This window comes from Felis catus, chromosome D1 (assembly GCF_018350175.1).
Source record: "Felis catus isolate Fca126 chromosome D1, F.catus_Fca126_mat1.0, whole genome shotgun sequence".
Lineage (NCBI taxonomy): Eukaryota > Metazoa > Chordata > Mammalia > Carnivora > Felidae > Felis > Felis catus.
Window position 1 is genome coordinate 71,106,534 of NC_058377.1, and position 16,169 is coordinate 71,122,702.

A 16,169-nucleotide genomic window follows, 5' to 3' on the forward strand; every position below is an offset into this window, starting at 1 on the left:
GCTGTCCAGTTTTCCCAAAACCTTTTGTTGAAGAGACGATTTTTTCCCATTGCATATACTTGCCTCCTTTGTCATAGATTAATTAACCCTATAATCGTGGGTTTATTTCTGGGCTCTCTACTCTGTTAAATTCATCTATTTGCAGACAGACTGACCTTTAAAGTAAAACTTGAAATGGCTGGAAGCCACTTTAGCACCTTCTGGGTACAGACCCTGATTCTTGTCACACACTACCGGCCTGTGGTTTGTAACCACGAAAGATTTCCGAGTGAGGAATGAACGTTAGCTTTGAGGGCTCATGGCACACATGGCAGCCAGAGGGAAAGTCCTGAGCCTGCAAAGTGAGGTAGCCATGAAGTTGGCCACTACAGTAGTCATCTCTTAGCCATTCGTCACCACTGCACTGGAGGAAGTTATGGCTGGTTCTCTCATCAGCAAAACACAGTCCACGGACGTACATATTTACAAATGATTTCATAGGGTTCTTATTTAGAAACTTCAAGACTTGGAGTGGAAATCATTTCTGTCAAAGTATGTGGCACCTGAGAGAAGTGCCCTATGACTGCCTCAAGTGGCAGAGTCCAACCCTCCTGCCATCCAGTATCTGCTTGCCGCCTTCACCAGTTTGGCCCCGCACCTCCAGGTGGAAAGCTCAACCTCAACTGCTGAGCCAAGGTCCTAGACTGGGTCAGCAGTGGTTGTCTGTGTAGCCTCTGGCATGCACTCACCGAGCCTGGGATCCACCATCCTGAGCCCTGTCCCTTGCTCTGCTCACCAATCTTTACTCTGTGCCTAAGCACACTTGCATCCTATTGACCATTCCAGGGTCCCCCTGCAGCCTTGCCAGCATAACCTGCACAGAGTTCTCCAGCCCCAAGCTTTTGTTCCCCCACGGCAGTGCCGCGCCAAGAGTTAAAAAGGAGGCACTCTGAATTAAAGACATCTTGGAAGCAGGGTGTCCCTGAGCACAGAGGCCACCAACCTGGGAGAGGAAGAGATGGGGCACAAGGCAGACGTGTCCTAAAACACTGAGGCTTTTGGGGACCGAGGGTGGGGGTGCACTGTGGTTCTGGTCACTCACGGCACACTCGGGGCGGTTTCTGCCTGGCTGGGGTCTCTGCCTGCAAGCACAGCCCCGTGATGCAGGCCCACCAACCACGTTCACAGCCCGCCTTGTGGGCGGGGTATTTGCAGCCCGCGGCTGCCGACGCACCTGCAGCGGTGCTGGGAGAGTGTGTAGAGCCTGAGAATCACACACTCTGCTCTTAGACTGGGAGATTCTGGCAACAATGCACAGCTTCTTTCTAGGCACTCTACCTGCTGAGGGCAGCAAGTCTGAACCTCCGACCTTCCCGGCAAGCTTGGAGTAGAAAGATCAGGTGGAGGGGTCCTAAAGCCCTCCAGGTGGGTTGGGTCCTGGAGAGGGTTGAGGTGCTGCATAACTGTGTTTCGGGAGTGCGCTTAAAATTGAGAGTTAGTGCAGGTATGATGAGAGCAGATCGTTGTCAGGCTGTGTGTGCAGGCGGTCCCACGAGAAGCCCAGAGAAGTTTCAAGGATTGCCTGTCTCAGTTTAAGCCATCTGCACACAGAAAGGTCTGAACGTGTTCCTTGCTTTCACTTGATAATCAGGCATGTAGCTCAGTAGAAAATGGTTTTGGATTTATTTTCTCTCTTTAAATTATTTCGTGCAAGGAGAATGAGAGGATAGTCAGCGGGACTGAGTTATCCCTGACTCGCTGAAAATTCCCAGCTCAGCTAACAAGGCAGGACAGGACGAAAGTTAGTGGGGATTCCGGCCCCATCCAAAATTGGTGACACACAGGACCCAGAAATACCAACTGGCTGTCCTCAGTCTGTCGTCCACGAGGGCATCGGTCGGATCGGATCGCTTGGGGCACAGCCCGCAGACTACCTACAATGCGGGTACTAGGGGTGCCATGGTCCTTCTTGAGAGGGGTGTGTAGGGGGTCTTACTGTGTCCTGTGTCGGAGGTGCCCCTATGGTGAAGGCATCCGCTATGCTCATGGACAAGGTCTTGTCAGGGATCTGAGTGAGGTACCTGTGAGGCACCTGTAATCTTAGTTGTACTGGCAGATACCTTCCACCATGGCGGTGATGGCTGTAGGGGTCCCCTGATTGTGTGAAGGGGGCTGGAACTGGCTCAGAAGATGATCAGGAAGTTGTTGGCTGTTGATCTTCTAAACTTCTTGGAGAATGCACTTCCGTGGTTTGTTCACCCAGGCTTCCAGGCAGCAATGTTCAGGGCTTTGTGGGAGATGATCTTGTGGGACCTGGTGCTGGGCTCAGTGTCCAGCCAAGAGCCTGTGTACTCAGGAACTGACAGCAGGGAGGAGACATTGCTACCGTTCCCCCAGCTGAGGTCGTGGCTATGAGGCCAAAGACAGGGACTAGAGTCCCGATGCAGACGGAGCCCACACGTGGGTCCTTTCACACCAAGTTACGAAATAAGATTACAAAATCAATCAAGAGCAAAACAGTCAAATTGCTATTTTAAAATCAGTATTTTCCTTGGTGATTTATTTTTTAAAGTTCTTTATTTTGAGAGACCGGGGGGGGGGGGGGGGGGGGAGAGAGAGAGAACGGGGGAGGGGCAGAGAGAGATACAATGTGAGATAATCCCTAGCAGTCTCGGCAGTGTCAGCACACAGCCCGATTCAGGGCTCCAACCCAGGAACCGTGAGATCCTGACCTGAGCCCAAACCAAGAGTCCCTGCAAGTAACCAACTGAGCCACTCAGGTGCCCCTTCCTTAGTGATTTATATATTAGCCTTAAGTTGGGAGACGATTTAGGGATAGCTGACATAAGCTAGCAATCTGTACACACGAAGGTCTAAATTTCCTTGAATTTACTTGGTAAATCAGGGGTGGACTCAGAGAACAGTTTTGTAGCTCCGAACTTACTCCTTCACGTTGGGGGCAGCACCAGGAGTTAAGAGCAAGGAATGCTGAATAGAGCATCTTGGAAGTTAGGTGTCCCCAACACAGAGGCACAAAATTGGAAGGGAAAGAGACGTGGCAAAAGGCAGGTATGTTCTATGAAACGCAAAGGCTCCTGGGGACTGAGGATAGGGATGCACCGTTGCCCGGGTACGTTGCCTGGATCACATAGGACGTACCCGGGCAGGATTTCTGCTCTGCCTGGGAAAACCACCTAACTGGGGTCTCTGCCTGCCCGCCACAGCCCGTGATGCAGTCCCCACCCACTGTGGCTGGAATACCAGACTTGCCGCCACGGTTATGCTTGCCGCGCTGGGAAAGTGTGTAGAGGCTGAGGCTTGGACGCGCTGCTCGCTCACACCCGGAGATCCTCGGAACAGTGAGAAGCCGCTTTCTCGGCACTCTCCGTGCGGAGGGCAGCAAGTCAGGACCTTGGACCTCCAGGCAGGAGAGGAGTGAAAGATCAGGTGGAGAGGTCCTAAAACCCTCCAGTTGGGATAGGTCCCGGAGAGGATCTGGTGCTGAATAATTGCATGTTAGAGAGCACGCTTAAAATTGGGAGTTAGTGCGGTGGCACAGGGCGGCTCAGTCTGTCGAGCATCCGACTCTTGCTCAGGTCACGATCTCCCAATTTGTGAGTTCGAGCACTGCATCGGGCTCAATGCTGTCAGCCTGTTAGCACATAGCCCGCCTCCAATCCTCTGTCCCCATCTCTCTGTCCCACCTTGAATCCTCTTTCCCCATCTCTCTGTCCCTTCCCTGCTTGTGCTCTCCCCAAAATAAATATTTTTTTTTGAAAAATGAGAGTGAGTGCATTTGATGAGAGCAGATCAGCATCATGCCATGTGTGCACGCGATCCTATGGGGGAGAGACTCGGAGGCAGGCTGGGCTGCGATTCAGAGAGAACCCACAGGGTGTCCCGTGTGTCAGACCCCTGTGCCTGCCTGAGCTCTGGGGAGTGGGCACATGATTTGGAGACAGAAATGAGTTTGTGTGTGTGAAAGCTTTGAATGTGAGTGTTAGTGTCCGCAGGGACTCTTCAGTACCTGCAAGCATTCTCTGCTCTCTAGAGGAGGACTGAAGTGCGGGGGATGTGGGCGCAGGGCTGGGACTGCTCGCCATTGGGACAACTTGGCAAACAACAGCCGGAAGCAAGGGGCAGCTGAGCAAATGGCTCCAGCAGGCTGAGGACCTGGGGTGATGGATAGCGGATAGGAAGAGGGAAGGGCTGGAGGTTTGTTTGGTGGCTTGGGAAGCATTGGTGCCTTACACACTTATGCTGAGGCACAGCGGGGCTCTCCACTCCTACGCACGTGACAGACCACTCAGCAGGAGTCCAGGAAGCCACATAGGGTGGGAAGAAGGAAAACCGATCGCGATTTCACAGAATCCCCCATTTGGGACTGAGTGTTCTTCTAAATCTCTACCTTGTTATGGGACAGGTACATGGTTACTAAGGACACCACACTGTCAAAATGGGACTATGGTCCCCGTTTCAAAGGTGAGTACGTTGAGGTGCTAAGAAGTTACCTGCCCTTGATTCTACAGCATGGAATTGGCACAGCTGGAATTGAGTTCTGACAAAGTTCTTGCTATCACTTCTATCTCTGACTTCCCGGGAGCTCTGCCCCTCAGAGTAATTACAGCCCAGAATCAACACTGATGCACGTTGTCAACCCTCCAAGCCTCCACTGGACGGGGGTTGGGGGTGGGGAGGTCTTGGGTCAGACTTGAGGAGCCAGGATTCCCTGCTTCCTGGATCTTGCCCCGTAAGAACGCAAGCTAGGGACGGAGTGGGGCACATGTTCAAAACCTGTGCAGCGGAACTGCACCGGTGAAATTTACCATGACATCAAACTGCCCTCAACTTCCTGCTCACTTTATAAGGATGTTCCTTCTTGGTCCCATCCCTCTCCCTCCCTCCACTTGCATCAATGACCTCAATGCAAATACAAGTGGGATGGTCCCGCTGAATGTTCTAGGTTCTAGACGCAAATGGGTGACACAATCCATCTGGGGTACGTGATCTTTTCCCTCATTGGTTGCTCAGAGCTCTTGGACCCCCCCCCACCCCCCACCCAAACCCAGAGCGGCGGGAATAAGAGCAGCTGCTGGTGCTGGGAGGCAGCCGAGCCACTGCTCTGCTCAAGTGTCCCTGACACTTCCACAGCGCCATCGCCCGACGCCAACGCTACCGCAGCTGCCACCGCCTGGGCTCCAAGCCACCTGCTGCCTGCTGCCAGGTGAGCCCCGAGATTCCTGCCTTCGCTGTATGATTCTTTTTCTCCCTCTTCTTCTCTCCCTCTTCTGCATTAGTTGTTCTTGTATCCGCTCTTCCTGCCCATCTTTGAGTCTCTGGGCACTTCTGTCTGGGTCTCTTCGTCACAAAATCTGTTACTCCGCTATTCAAACCCCAGGTACACTGAGCTGTCTCAGTTCGGAGACTTCCCACTCTAATCTTTCCATCAGTCTCGCTGTTTCTTGCTACACTTGCGCTCAGGACGCTGGAGCTCCGCAGGCACTGTGCACACAGTAGGACACAAGGGTGCTCACGGGATCATGTCTTGTGCCTAGTGGTCCCTGGGAAATCGGTTCGGAACCTGGACCAGCGCCAGTGGGTGGCAAATAGGTGCAATGACTAGGGGCCGGCAGCCCGGGAAGGAAAGCCCCAGTAGTGAGTCCTGGGAGCTTTTTTCCTGGTTTCCAGGAGACTTTGCTAAACTTGGTTCTTGCAGGGGATTCTCTACTAGAGTGCAGAGCAGGTGAGCAGTAGTATTTGTTTCTTCAGTTTCCCTAAGATTCCAATGGGACAGATACTCCCTTTTTAGCTAACTACCCCCCCCCCACCCCCCACCATGGCCAGATATGATCAGAAGCCCTACACAGGGAGTACAGCTCTGGGTAGGAAACAGGAGATTGTCCCGGGATTGTCTTCAATGGAGACCTGGCCAGCAGGTAATGTAGTGTGTGAGGTGGTGGGGAGGGGGCTATGGACTGAGTCCTCTTTCCCCAGTTGTCCTGCTAGGATAGCTTGCTTCAGTCTCACTGGATCTTCCCACAGTCCACTTTCCCAGTGAGGAAACACTGGGGAAAGGAATGGCATTACCAGCCTGAAACCACCATGCCAGGGAGTTACAGGTAGAAAGAAGCAGGACCAGAGTCCAGGTTCTTGGGCTCATGGAACTTCAAACTGGTGCAGAAAATGACATTATTTTTCCCTTGCAGAGAAGCGCCATGGGCTTCTGGAAGTTCTCTCCTCTCCTGGTTCTTGGCATCTTGGCCCTGTACCAGGTGGGCATGCTCCAGGCAGCACCATTCAGGTAAGCCAGCCCTGCCTGGAGGTCACTCCTCTCCCACTCCTCCTGGGATCAGACAATTCCATTCCCAAAATTGTGGTGTGCTGAAAGTTTACCAACTGGTGAGCCGGGCAAAGGGGAGTGTATATTTTCTGATATAAGGTGTGTAGCACATAATTGAAAAACAGCACTGATATACAATATTCTTTATTATAAATTTCAGATAACTCATTGATCTCACAGAATGCTTCTGGTGCTTTTACTAGGAAGCCTGGGTGCTTATCTTGGGAGAGACAGGGAGCGACCCAGAGCTTCTATTGTGTTTTCTTCCCCTCCCCAGGTCTGCTCTGGAGAGTCCTCAGGACGCTGCTATGCTCAATGAGGAGGAACTGCGCCTCCTGCTGGCTGCAATGGTGAAGGACTTTGTGCAGAGGAAGGCCAGTGAACTGCAGCAGGAGCAGGAGACCGAGGGCTCCAGGTGAGGATCCCCACTCCACTTGGCTCAGGGCATCCCCTCCCTCCTGTCCTGCCAAGGAAGGCATATCCTAAGAGGTAAGATGGAACACGGCTGGACAGGAGGCCAGCACACTGCCATGGCTCTCCTCGGCCTGGGGCCCAGCTATTCTCATGCACCACTGAAAACAGAGGTCCCACACAGAGACTATGGTTAGACCACATGAAAAAAGATCCATTTCTGAAAGCAATTGGGGAAGGTATGAAATGCCTCCCTCCGGAAACTGGTCTGAAAGCACTGAGGAGACTTCCCAGCATTGGAGGAGTTAGGACTGGTAAGTGTGAGGCCAGCAGATGGACCCCACAGATCCCAGGAGATTTTAGAAATTGGTTTCTCTTTGTAAACCTGCACTTGACGTTCTCTCACATCCACATGGAGCCTTCATTGCACATTTGCAAGGTGAAGCCAAAGGCCTTGCAGAGGGTGGGGTCAGGTAGAGCAGTACCTGAGGTAGGTCTGGGGGCTTGAGATGTGTAGGATCTGTGGAGACGTGCATGTTGTCATGGGGCCAGACGCCCTTCCCCAGCCCCACCTCCCCATGTCCCCTGAGCCTGGAGCTCACGCCAGCCCCTGGCCCGGCCCTGGCACTGCCTGGCATGTGCTGCACCTGCATCTACCCTAAGGACCTCTCTGCAGAGCAAGAAGGACTGAGCGGCATGCAGAAGGCTAGGAAAGGGCACCCCTTCCCCGCTGCAACCCTGCCCCATGCTGCCCTGGCTCAGCAAATCTAGGAGTTCTCCTAATGGAGGATGTGTGAGCTGCCCTCCTGCCTGCCCCTCCTGCCCCCACTCAGAGTGCCCCCTCCCTGGTCTAACCTTCTGGCCGATTGCCACAGGGGCAGACCTGGTGCATGGTACCACCTGGCATGTCTTTTCCCTGCAGCCTGGACAGCTTCCGAGCTAAGCGGTGCAGTAATCTGAGCACCTGTGTGCTGGGCACATACACACAGGACCTCAACAAGTTTCACACGTTCCCTCAGACTGCAATTGGGGTCGGAGCACCCGGCAAGAAAAGGGTCATGGCCAGCAGCTTGGACAGAGACCACGGCCCTCACGATGGCATGACCCAGGATGCCTATTAAACCCCTCCCTCTCTTTTCTAATGTCCTTTCTTCCTTCCTTCCTATATCGTGATACGTGTGGTCCTCTCGGGTTGCTGGTATCGGTGGCTTTCTTTATGGCAGTGGATGTCTGGAACCTCAGATGGGAGGAGAGCAAGAGGAACAGGCCAGAAGAGAATCACGCAGGAAGAGATGGGGGGCAGCCCTGTGCTTCCCCTGAGGAATCACAGCACGGCTTCTCAGTCCTGCTTGTGAATGTGTTTGCCGATGGGGAATAAAAGTATATTTCTCAAAAGACCTGAGCGGTGGTGGTTATTGCTCTGGCCCACACCACAGGCTTCCCAGGTTCAGGGACCTGTGCTTAGAAGTAGCCTCAGCCCTGTGGTAGCTGGGTGCAGGGTGGAGTAGCTAGTCCTTGGACCAACCTCAAGTAGGAAGAACAGGAGCAGTAAAGAACAGGTAAGCACCTCGGGGACCCAACGCTGTAAAATCGCCTTTTCTTCCAGGTAAGTCGGGGAATTTTTGTATTTCTAACAAGGGATATTTGATGCCTTTGAGTGGGATGTGACTTCCAGACAATCCTCGTGTTAGGATCAGTTTGGGGCCATAATTCTCTGTGTCTCATAAGCCTTTCTTGATTTGTAGTTTATTTATACAAGAAAGACAGGCTGTTACAGCTCTGTGTTCCATGGCCACTCACCCGGAGCCACCTTGGGTTTTCTGACACCCCTGGGAATGTCTGTGGGAGTGATCATGGCATTTTCCCCAAGAGCCTGTGTATTTCTGCAGTGATAATTGTGATTGAGGAAAGACACAAGGTTAACTGGTGCCTCTCAGAGCAGTAATTTTACGATGATGGTTCTATGTGGCAGGTATCTGTTCCAGTCCCTTACTAACAGGTCTTCTCTTCTTTTTCCACCTTGCTAATCAGAGTCACTGTCCAGAAGAGAACCTGCAACTCTGCCACCTGTGTGGCCCACTGGCTGGGAGGCCTGCTGAGCAAAGCTGGAAGCGTGGCAAACACCAACTTGCTGCCTACCTCTATGGGCTTCAAAGTCTACAACAGGCGCCGCAGGGACCTTGGACTTAAGCAGTAAACAACTCCAGGAAGGTGACTGCCCTTGTACTGTCAGATGGGAGGCTGGAAAACTGGGTATTGCAGGGATGCAGTCCACACTTTAACCCTCCCTAAGCTCATGTAGTAGAAAAATCCACAGGGCAATGTGCCCAACCAGTGTCTGGAAAGAGAAGAGGGAGTTCCAGTAGCTGAAACTCCTAAAATTTAGGTTCATTTTCCTCCATTTTCCCAGTATCTCCCTGTGATACTGGGATAATCTGCTAGAAAATACAAATCTATTTAAATGTCTGTCCCATGAAGTTATAATTATGAATATTCTATCGTTTCAGTTTGAAAGGTAGGGACATACTTTTGGTATATTTACATATGAATTCAGAACATACATTTGGAGTCAAGAATTATTTGCCTTCTATTAGCCATATGACCATGGGTCACACATTCTTTCAGCTTCAATTTCCCTATTTGTGAATCAAAGGCAACAATATCTACTAGCTAGTATTAATATAAGAGTAAATGAGATAATAGATTTCAATATTTTCACAATAAAGTTACAAAATTCTGTCTGTTATTGTTTTTTTCCAGGTCATCATGAAGCGAAGTCTACTTTTAATTTGTAATGAAAGCAACTCATCGGATACAGAGCATGGAAGACACATATAAATGCATGCTTAATATTAAAAACATTCTCTTTAGTTTGAAATAAACTAAAGCTGTGCTCGCTTCGGCAGCACATATCCTGAAGTAAACTAAAGCTAACTATGAAATAAAATCATTGCAAAGACCTACTGTGTATCTCGTTGTATTGATTGTTCAATAAACGTAACAGCAGGTCTCACTGGCTTATCTGGTGGCAAAGGTGAGCCCCGTCAGCCTACCTTTTGATGTTGGCGATCCTGTTAAACCTCAGGGGGAAGTGGCATAGCTGCTGGGTGGGTGTCTGGGGACGCATAATAATGCTTGTGCCCACACAGAACTCTTTGTTTGAAAAAATACTGTCACTGGTGAACTTCATTAAGACGAGAAAAAAAAAAGAGGTTTTAAATACACTTAACAGGCGTCCCTACTGCTATTTATGGTGTTTTTCCAAGGAAAGCCTAAAGACCTGTGAACACTTTGTTGACCAGGCTGACCACGAAGCAAAGGCAACATGCTTGGGATGGGATAGGTCTTCTGTATCCTGTATCTTTAGCTTTTAAGGAAACACCTTTAATGGAACAAGAACTTGAGACATCTCCAAGACAATCCACCTTCATGTTCAGAGATCCCTAGCACCAGAGGTTCTCTGTGTACTTCCCCTTGACTCAGCTTTGCCACTGCCCATCCCTGCCGTCCCTCCCCATAAGCACCCTTCATACACCCTATCGCCTGCAAAGCCCTTTAGAAACAATGGCTCAGAGTCTGAAATGCAATCACACTGACTGGCAGGCCTGGAAAATTCATCAGGGGCCATCCAACCAACTATTCTTATTCTCTGAGGTGCTGAGAACAAAAGTATGATGCTCAAAAACCTGCAATATTTTTTTTTAAGTTTATTTATTTATTTTGAGAGAGAGGAAGGATGAGTAGGGGAAGGGCAGAGAGAGAGGGAGAGAGAAAGGATCTCAAGCAGGCTCTGCACTGTCAGCACAGAGCCCAACATGGGGCTCGAACCCACAAACCAGGAGACCATGACCTGAGCCAAAGTCGGATGTTTAACTGACTAAGCCACTCAGGCACCCCTAAAAACCTGCAATATGTTTGATAGGGACATTCAAACATTTACAAATGCTAATTGAGTGGCTGTTATTTACTGGACACTATTTAAGGCACCAGGATAGATCAATGAACAGAAGGGACAAAACTCCTTATATTCATGGAGCCTACATTCTAACTGGGGGAGATTAGGGTGATATATGCTGTGGCACCAGAGATGCTCATTAGTGGAAGGAATCTGGGATGTCAGAGTTTAATGCCTTATTTGATGTAGGAATTTCCCAGCGTCAACAACCCTCACATCTACTGGGACTGTCAGTTACGTGCTGCTGACTCCCAAGGTGACTGAGCACCCAGTTTCACTGGTGGATAGTCAGTTAGGTGAGGTTCTTTAGTTGGTAAAGTCACCCCCTTATATCCACTGACTCTAATGATTTCTCAGGAGCACACAGAATATGACCCTTGTTCCCATTCAGTCTGTATTCCACACTGTTGCCCAACTGGCGCTGTAAAGGTAAATCACCCAAATGTCTTCATTATGCACAAAGTATTCCACTGACTCCCCACTTCATGGAATAAGCACCTGGATCATTGTGGGGACTTCCAAGGTCCACACTGATCTTCCCTCCCTCCTCTCACCACCAGCCCCATGACCTGTCTGGCCTCATCTTGTACTTCCTCTCACACACTGGCCTTACTATTCCTCAGCCCTGGCACCTACCCCCTCAAGTGTTTGCACTTGCCTCACCTGTTGCCAATGCTCTAACCCCATGGCCCCATTTCCTCCAGATCTTTATTCAAATATCACCTACCCTGGCCATCCTTTCTGAAATTGTACCTCACCTTGCCAACACACCCTAACCCTCTTCCCTCCCTTTTTTCTCTGTCTTTACCATTTATTACCTTCTGTCAGAGTATATATTATCTATATTTTTTATTTAATGTTTGTACCCCATTCCATAAACCATGTCAGTACCACACGGACAAGGATATGGCTATTTTGTTAATTGCTGAATTGCCAATACACAGAACAGTATACCTGGCACAAGGTAGGACTCAAATATTTATTTATTGAATGAATGAGAGAAGTAATGGAGTTATGTCTTCTTTTTATGTTCATGGTCAACTACCAGGTCCTTCTGGGCCTGATTTTCTTCAAGCCAAACTGTCCAAGGGCCTTCATCTTCAGTGAATTTGGTCACCTAGGGAGTGACTCCTTCAAAAGCCTGCAGGCTTCCGCAGTGGCCACCAGTTATCAGTGACTCTGCCTCCTGCCTCCACAAGGCCTGTGTCTTTAGTTTGAGCACCCTTCTTGCTCTATGTTTCTCCTCCTCTGTATTAATCTGACCAGCTTTGCTTCCTCCCCACGCTGTAAACAGAGCAGACAGGCAGGGTGCTCTCTAGGAGTAATACCTATGACTAGGAAGTCATATCAGGAGGGGAAACAGATGAGAAACCATTTCAGTCTGGGATCCAAGGCAACTTCACCATAATAAAGCCAATACTGCATTGAATTCCCACCATACTTCTCAATGGACTCAGAGCTCACAGAGTGAAAGAGTGTGACCAATGTGAACTCTCCAAACAAAAGCAGGGTGCACTGGCTCAGAACTTCACGAAGCGCTGTAAGGAGTGGGTGAGGAATCAAAGCACAACATGAAGAGACAAAAGACTTTTAGCTTATGGATGGTGTGGCTGCAGCATCAGTCTTTACTACGTAAAACCCACATGGGCCGTCATAGCTAAACAATGTCTTCTAGTGTCATTAAGACTCATGCCAAACACTCGGAGCTTGAGAATCTACGCTGTGCCTGTAGAACTATCGCTCCCATGGTAGTGTGTGTGTGTGTGTGTGTGTGTGTGTGTGTGTGTGTGTGTGTGTGTGATGCTGGTAGATGTGGTACAAGCAGAGGTTTGAAACATGTTTATGTGGTTGGGTTTTGTGCTCTTGTGGTACTGGCACCCCCATGCTTGAGATCCTTTCTCATGCTTAGGTGTCCTTTGCCCTTTTAGCCTGGACTCCAAAATGAAGCCTGTGGACCTAAACCTGACCTGCAGTCTAGATTCACACGCAGCCAACACCAGCTGAGATCACAGTCATCCCTACTACCTGCCCATGACCAAGAAAAATAAATATTTGCTTTTGTAAACCACTAAGATTTTGAGGTTGCTTTATAATAATGTTGTGGCAAAGCTAAATGGGATATAAGATTTGGGAGTATTAGAGAGTGAACACGTACCTCCACAATCCATATGCTGAAGCTCTAACCCCCAATGTGACTGTATTGGAAGATAGGGCCTTTAGGGAGCAGTTAAGATTAAGTGAGGTCATAAAGGTAGGGTCCTGATCTGATAGGACTGGAGGCCTCATAAAACCAGAGAGAGATAGGGGCGCCTGGGTGGCTCAGTCGGTTGGATGTCTGACTTCAGCCCAGGTCATGATCTCACGGTTTGTGGGTTTGAGCTGACAGCTCAGAGTCTGGAGCCTGCTTCAGATTCTGTGTCTCCCTTTCTCTCTTCCCATCATCCACTCACACTCTGTCTCTCTCTCTGTCTCAAAAATAAACAAACATTTAAAAAATTTTAAAAGAAAAACAGAGAGATAGCTGAGATCTTTCTCTTTCCCTCTCCATGTACACACAGAGAAGTGGCCAGGTGGGGACACAGCTGGTGGACAGCCATGTGTAAGATAAAAGTGAGATTTCACTACACATCAATGCTGATGGGATTTTCATCTGGCACTTCCAGCATCCAGAACTGAGAGAAAATATATTTCTGTTGTTAAGCTATTTAATCTGTGTTATTTTGTAATGCCTGCCAGAGCAGACTAATACAGGGGTCATCAGTTGATGGAACTGTTTTTGGTACCATGGCTTGTTTTTCCTCTTATTGAGATTTTATGTCAATTCGCTTAATGTCCAACTTAGCAATTTTATCCATTTATTTTTATGAGTTCATTTGCATTTCATCTCCTTAAAATCATTGTAAGAATGTTCACTTTGGGGCACCTGAGTGGCTCAGTCAGTTGGGCGGTCGGCTCTTGGTTTCGGCTCAGGTCATGATTTCATGGGTCATGGGTTTGAGCCCCACATCGAGCTCTGCGCTGACAGTATGGAGCCTGCTTGGGATTCTCTCTCCCTCTCTGTCTGCCCCTCTTCCCCCTCTCACTCTCTCTATCAAAAAATAAATAAGCATTAAAAAAAATAATGTTCATTTTGTTTTGGTTCCAGTCTACTGCTTCTGAAACTCACATACGTTATTATCTCTTTATCTATCTATCTATCTATCTATCTATCTATCTATTGATAATCTATACCTTAGATAAACTAATTGTGGTTTATTCATATAATGGATATGTACAATACACTACAGAACAATGAATATAAATATATGTATCAACCTGGATAAATCTCACATATAATGTTGGATGCAAAATAAAGTAAGTTGCAAAAGGTACATACAGATGGTACCATTTGTATTGAATTTAAAACATGCATGACATTACTATACATAATTTAGGAATATATATATATATATGTAGCAAAAATATAGTTACGTGCAAGGAGAATAAATATCATATTTTTAAAAGTTATTAACTTTAAGTGGGTGGGAAGAAGATGTCATGCAGGGGGGTATAAAGGCAGCACCCACCATGGTTTTGTTTCCTTAGGTATCATTTTCTAAACTGAGTACTGGAATATATGGATGGTCATTTATACTCATGTTTAGTAAAAATAAATGCCATAAGTATAGGTCTTTTATATTAAGGGACGTATCATAAAATTTAAAAAGAATGCATACATGTAAAAAAAATTTTTAATGTTTATTTATTTTTGAGACAGAGAGAGACAGAGCATGAATGGGGGAGGGTCAGAGAGAGGGAGACACAGAATCTGAAACAGGCTCCAGGCTCTGAGCTGTCAGCACAGAGCCCGATGCGAGGCTCGAACTCACGGACCACGAAATCATGACCTGAGCTGAAGTCGGCTGCTCAACCAACTGAGCCACCCAGGCGCCCCCTTTTTTTAAATTTTTTTTTTAAGAATGCATACATTTTTAATACTGAAACAGAATCTGTTCTGTTCAGTGGAAAGACCTGTTCATTGGGAATGCAAGCTGGTACAGCCACTCTGGAAAACAGTATGGAGGTTCCTCAAAAAACTACAAATAGAACTACCCTATGACCCACCAATTGCACTACTAGGTGTTTATCCATGGGATACAGGTGTGCTGTTTCAAAGGGGCACATGCACCCCAATGTTTATAGCAGCACTATCAACAATAGCCAAAGTTTGGAAAGAGCCCAAATGTCCATCGATGGATGAATAGATAAAGAAGATGTGTTATATATAGACAATGGAGTATTACTCGGCAATAAAAAAGAATGAAATCTTGCCATTTGCAACTACGTGGATGGAACTAGAGGGTATTATGCTAAGTGAAATTAGTCAGAACAAGACAAAAATCATGACTTCACTCATATGAGGACTTTAAGAGACAAAACAGGTGAACATAAGGGAAGGGAAAAAATAATATAAAAACAGGGAGAGGGACAAAATATAAGAGACTCATAAATATGGAGAACAAGCAGAGGGTTACTGGAGGGGGTGTGGGAGGGGGGATGGGATAAATGGGTAAGAAGCATTAAGGAATCTACTCCTGAAATCATTGTTCACTATATGCTAACTAATTTGGATGTAAATTAAAAAAAAAAAGATCTGTTCATGAAAAAGACCCCTGACATATAGTTCATGCACAATTTGAGAAAAGATGGCAGTAATAAGTATTCACATAGCTTTAAAATAATTGTAAATCAATTAAAGTCACCAAATAAAAGACCAAGACTATCAGGTTGCACTTTCTTTTAAGGCTCTAGCAATGATTTTTTTTTTCTATGAAATAAACACTTAGAAGGATTCAAAATTATTTAAAATAGATGAGTAGGAAAAGATACATAAGACAAATATGAAGAAAAACAAGTTGAGCTTCATAATATATGATTAAAATAGAATTCAGGAGGAAAAAAACCTTATTGGAAAAGGAAAGAGATCATCTAGTGGGAAAAGGAGCAAAGTGGCAAGAATATCTATTGATAACAGACACACATGCATCCAACAACACAGCCTCAATTTATGTGAAATAAAAACTGACAGAATTGCAGGTGAAATATGTATATCAAGAGTTCTTATTATAGAATTAATGTACCCTACTCAATAAGCCTTCGGCTTTTGGAATCACTTTCAAAACGCATGGTTCAAATTTGGTTCTGCAAATATCGCCTGACAATATGATGGATTTCAGAAAACATACAGTATTTACAAATGCAATGGAGTGATAGATTTTATTAATAATAAGATTATGTCTACTTTTCACAAAACATTTATTAATTAGCCAACAATTTTCACAATGATTTGAAACACCACCCTTATCATATGCTATCTTCTTCTGGTCTTTCTTTTCTCTTGTGTTGATATGTATATCTCTTGCACTTGTAAAAGATGAGGCCTCGTATAAGCCAAAAGCACCTCATACTTCTCTCTCTCTCTCCCATTTTTTTAATGTTTATTTA

At 47.2% G+C, this 16,169-nt stretch overlaps 2 protein-coding genes across 10 annotated transcripts in view; one reads left to right on the plus strand and one right to left on the minus strand.

The window, feature by feature from the left end:
* CYP2R1 (cytochrome P450 family 2 subfamily R member 1) overlaps positions 1–16,169 on the minus strand; it is a 168,053-nt gene that overhangs the window by 75,850 nt on the left and 76,034 nt on the right. The window lies entirely within an intron of this gene.
* On the plus strand, positions 5,050–9,690 carry CALCA (calcitonin related polypeptide alpha). Of its 3 annotated transcripts, XM_019812101.2 has the most exons (5): positions 5,050–5,203; positions 6,186–6,280; positions 6,597–6,734; positions 8,762–8,941; positions 9,491–9,690. In XM_019812101.2, the coding sequence occupies exons 2-4, from the start codon at positions 6,195–6,197 to the stop codon at positions 8,925–8,927; spliced, it is 390 nt and encodes a 129-aa protein (XP_019667660.1). In that variant the 5' UTR covers positions 5,050–5,203; positions 6,186–6,194; the 3' UTR covers positions 8,928–8,941; positions 9,491–9,690. The 3 variants fall into 3 exon arrangements, with proteins under 3 accessions (XP_019667660.1, XP_023094773.1, XP_019667661.1); XM_023239005.2 differs by lacking the exons at positions 8,762–8,941; positions 9,491–9,690 and adding an exon at positions 7,653–7,863 and having other exon boundaries at positions 5,060–5,203; XM_019812102.3 differs by lacking the exons at positions 8,762–8,941; positions 9,491–9,690 and adding an exon at positions 7,954–8,373 and having other exon boundaries at positions 5,063–5,203.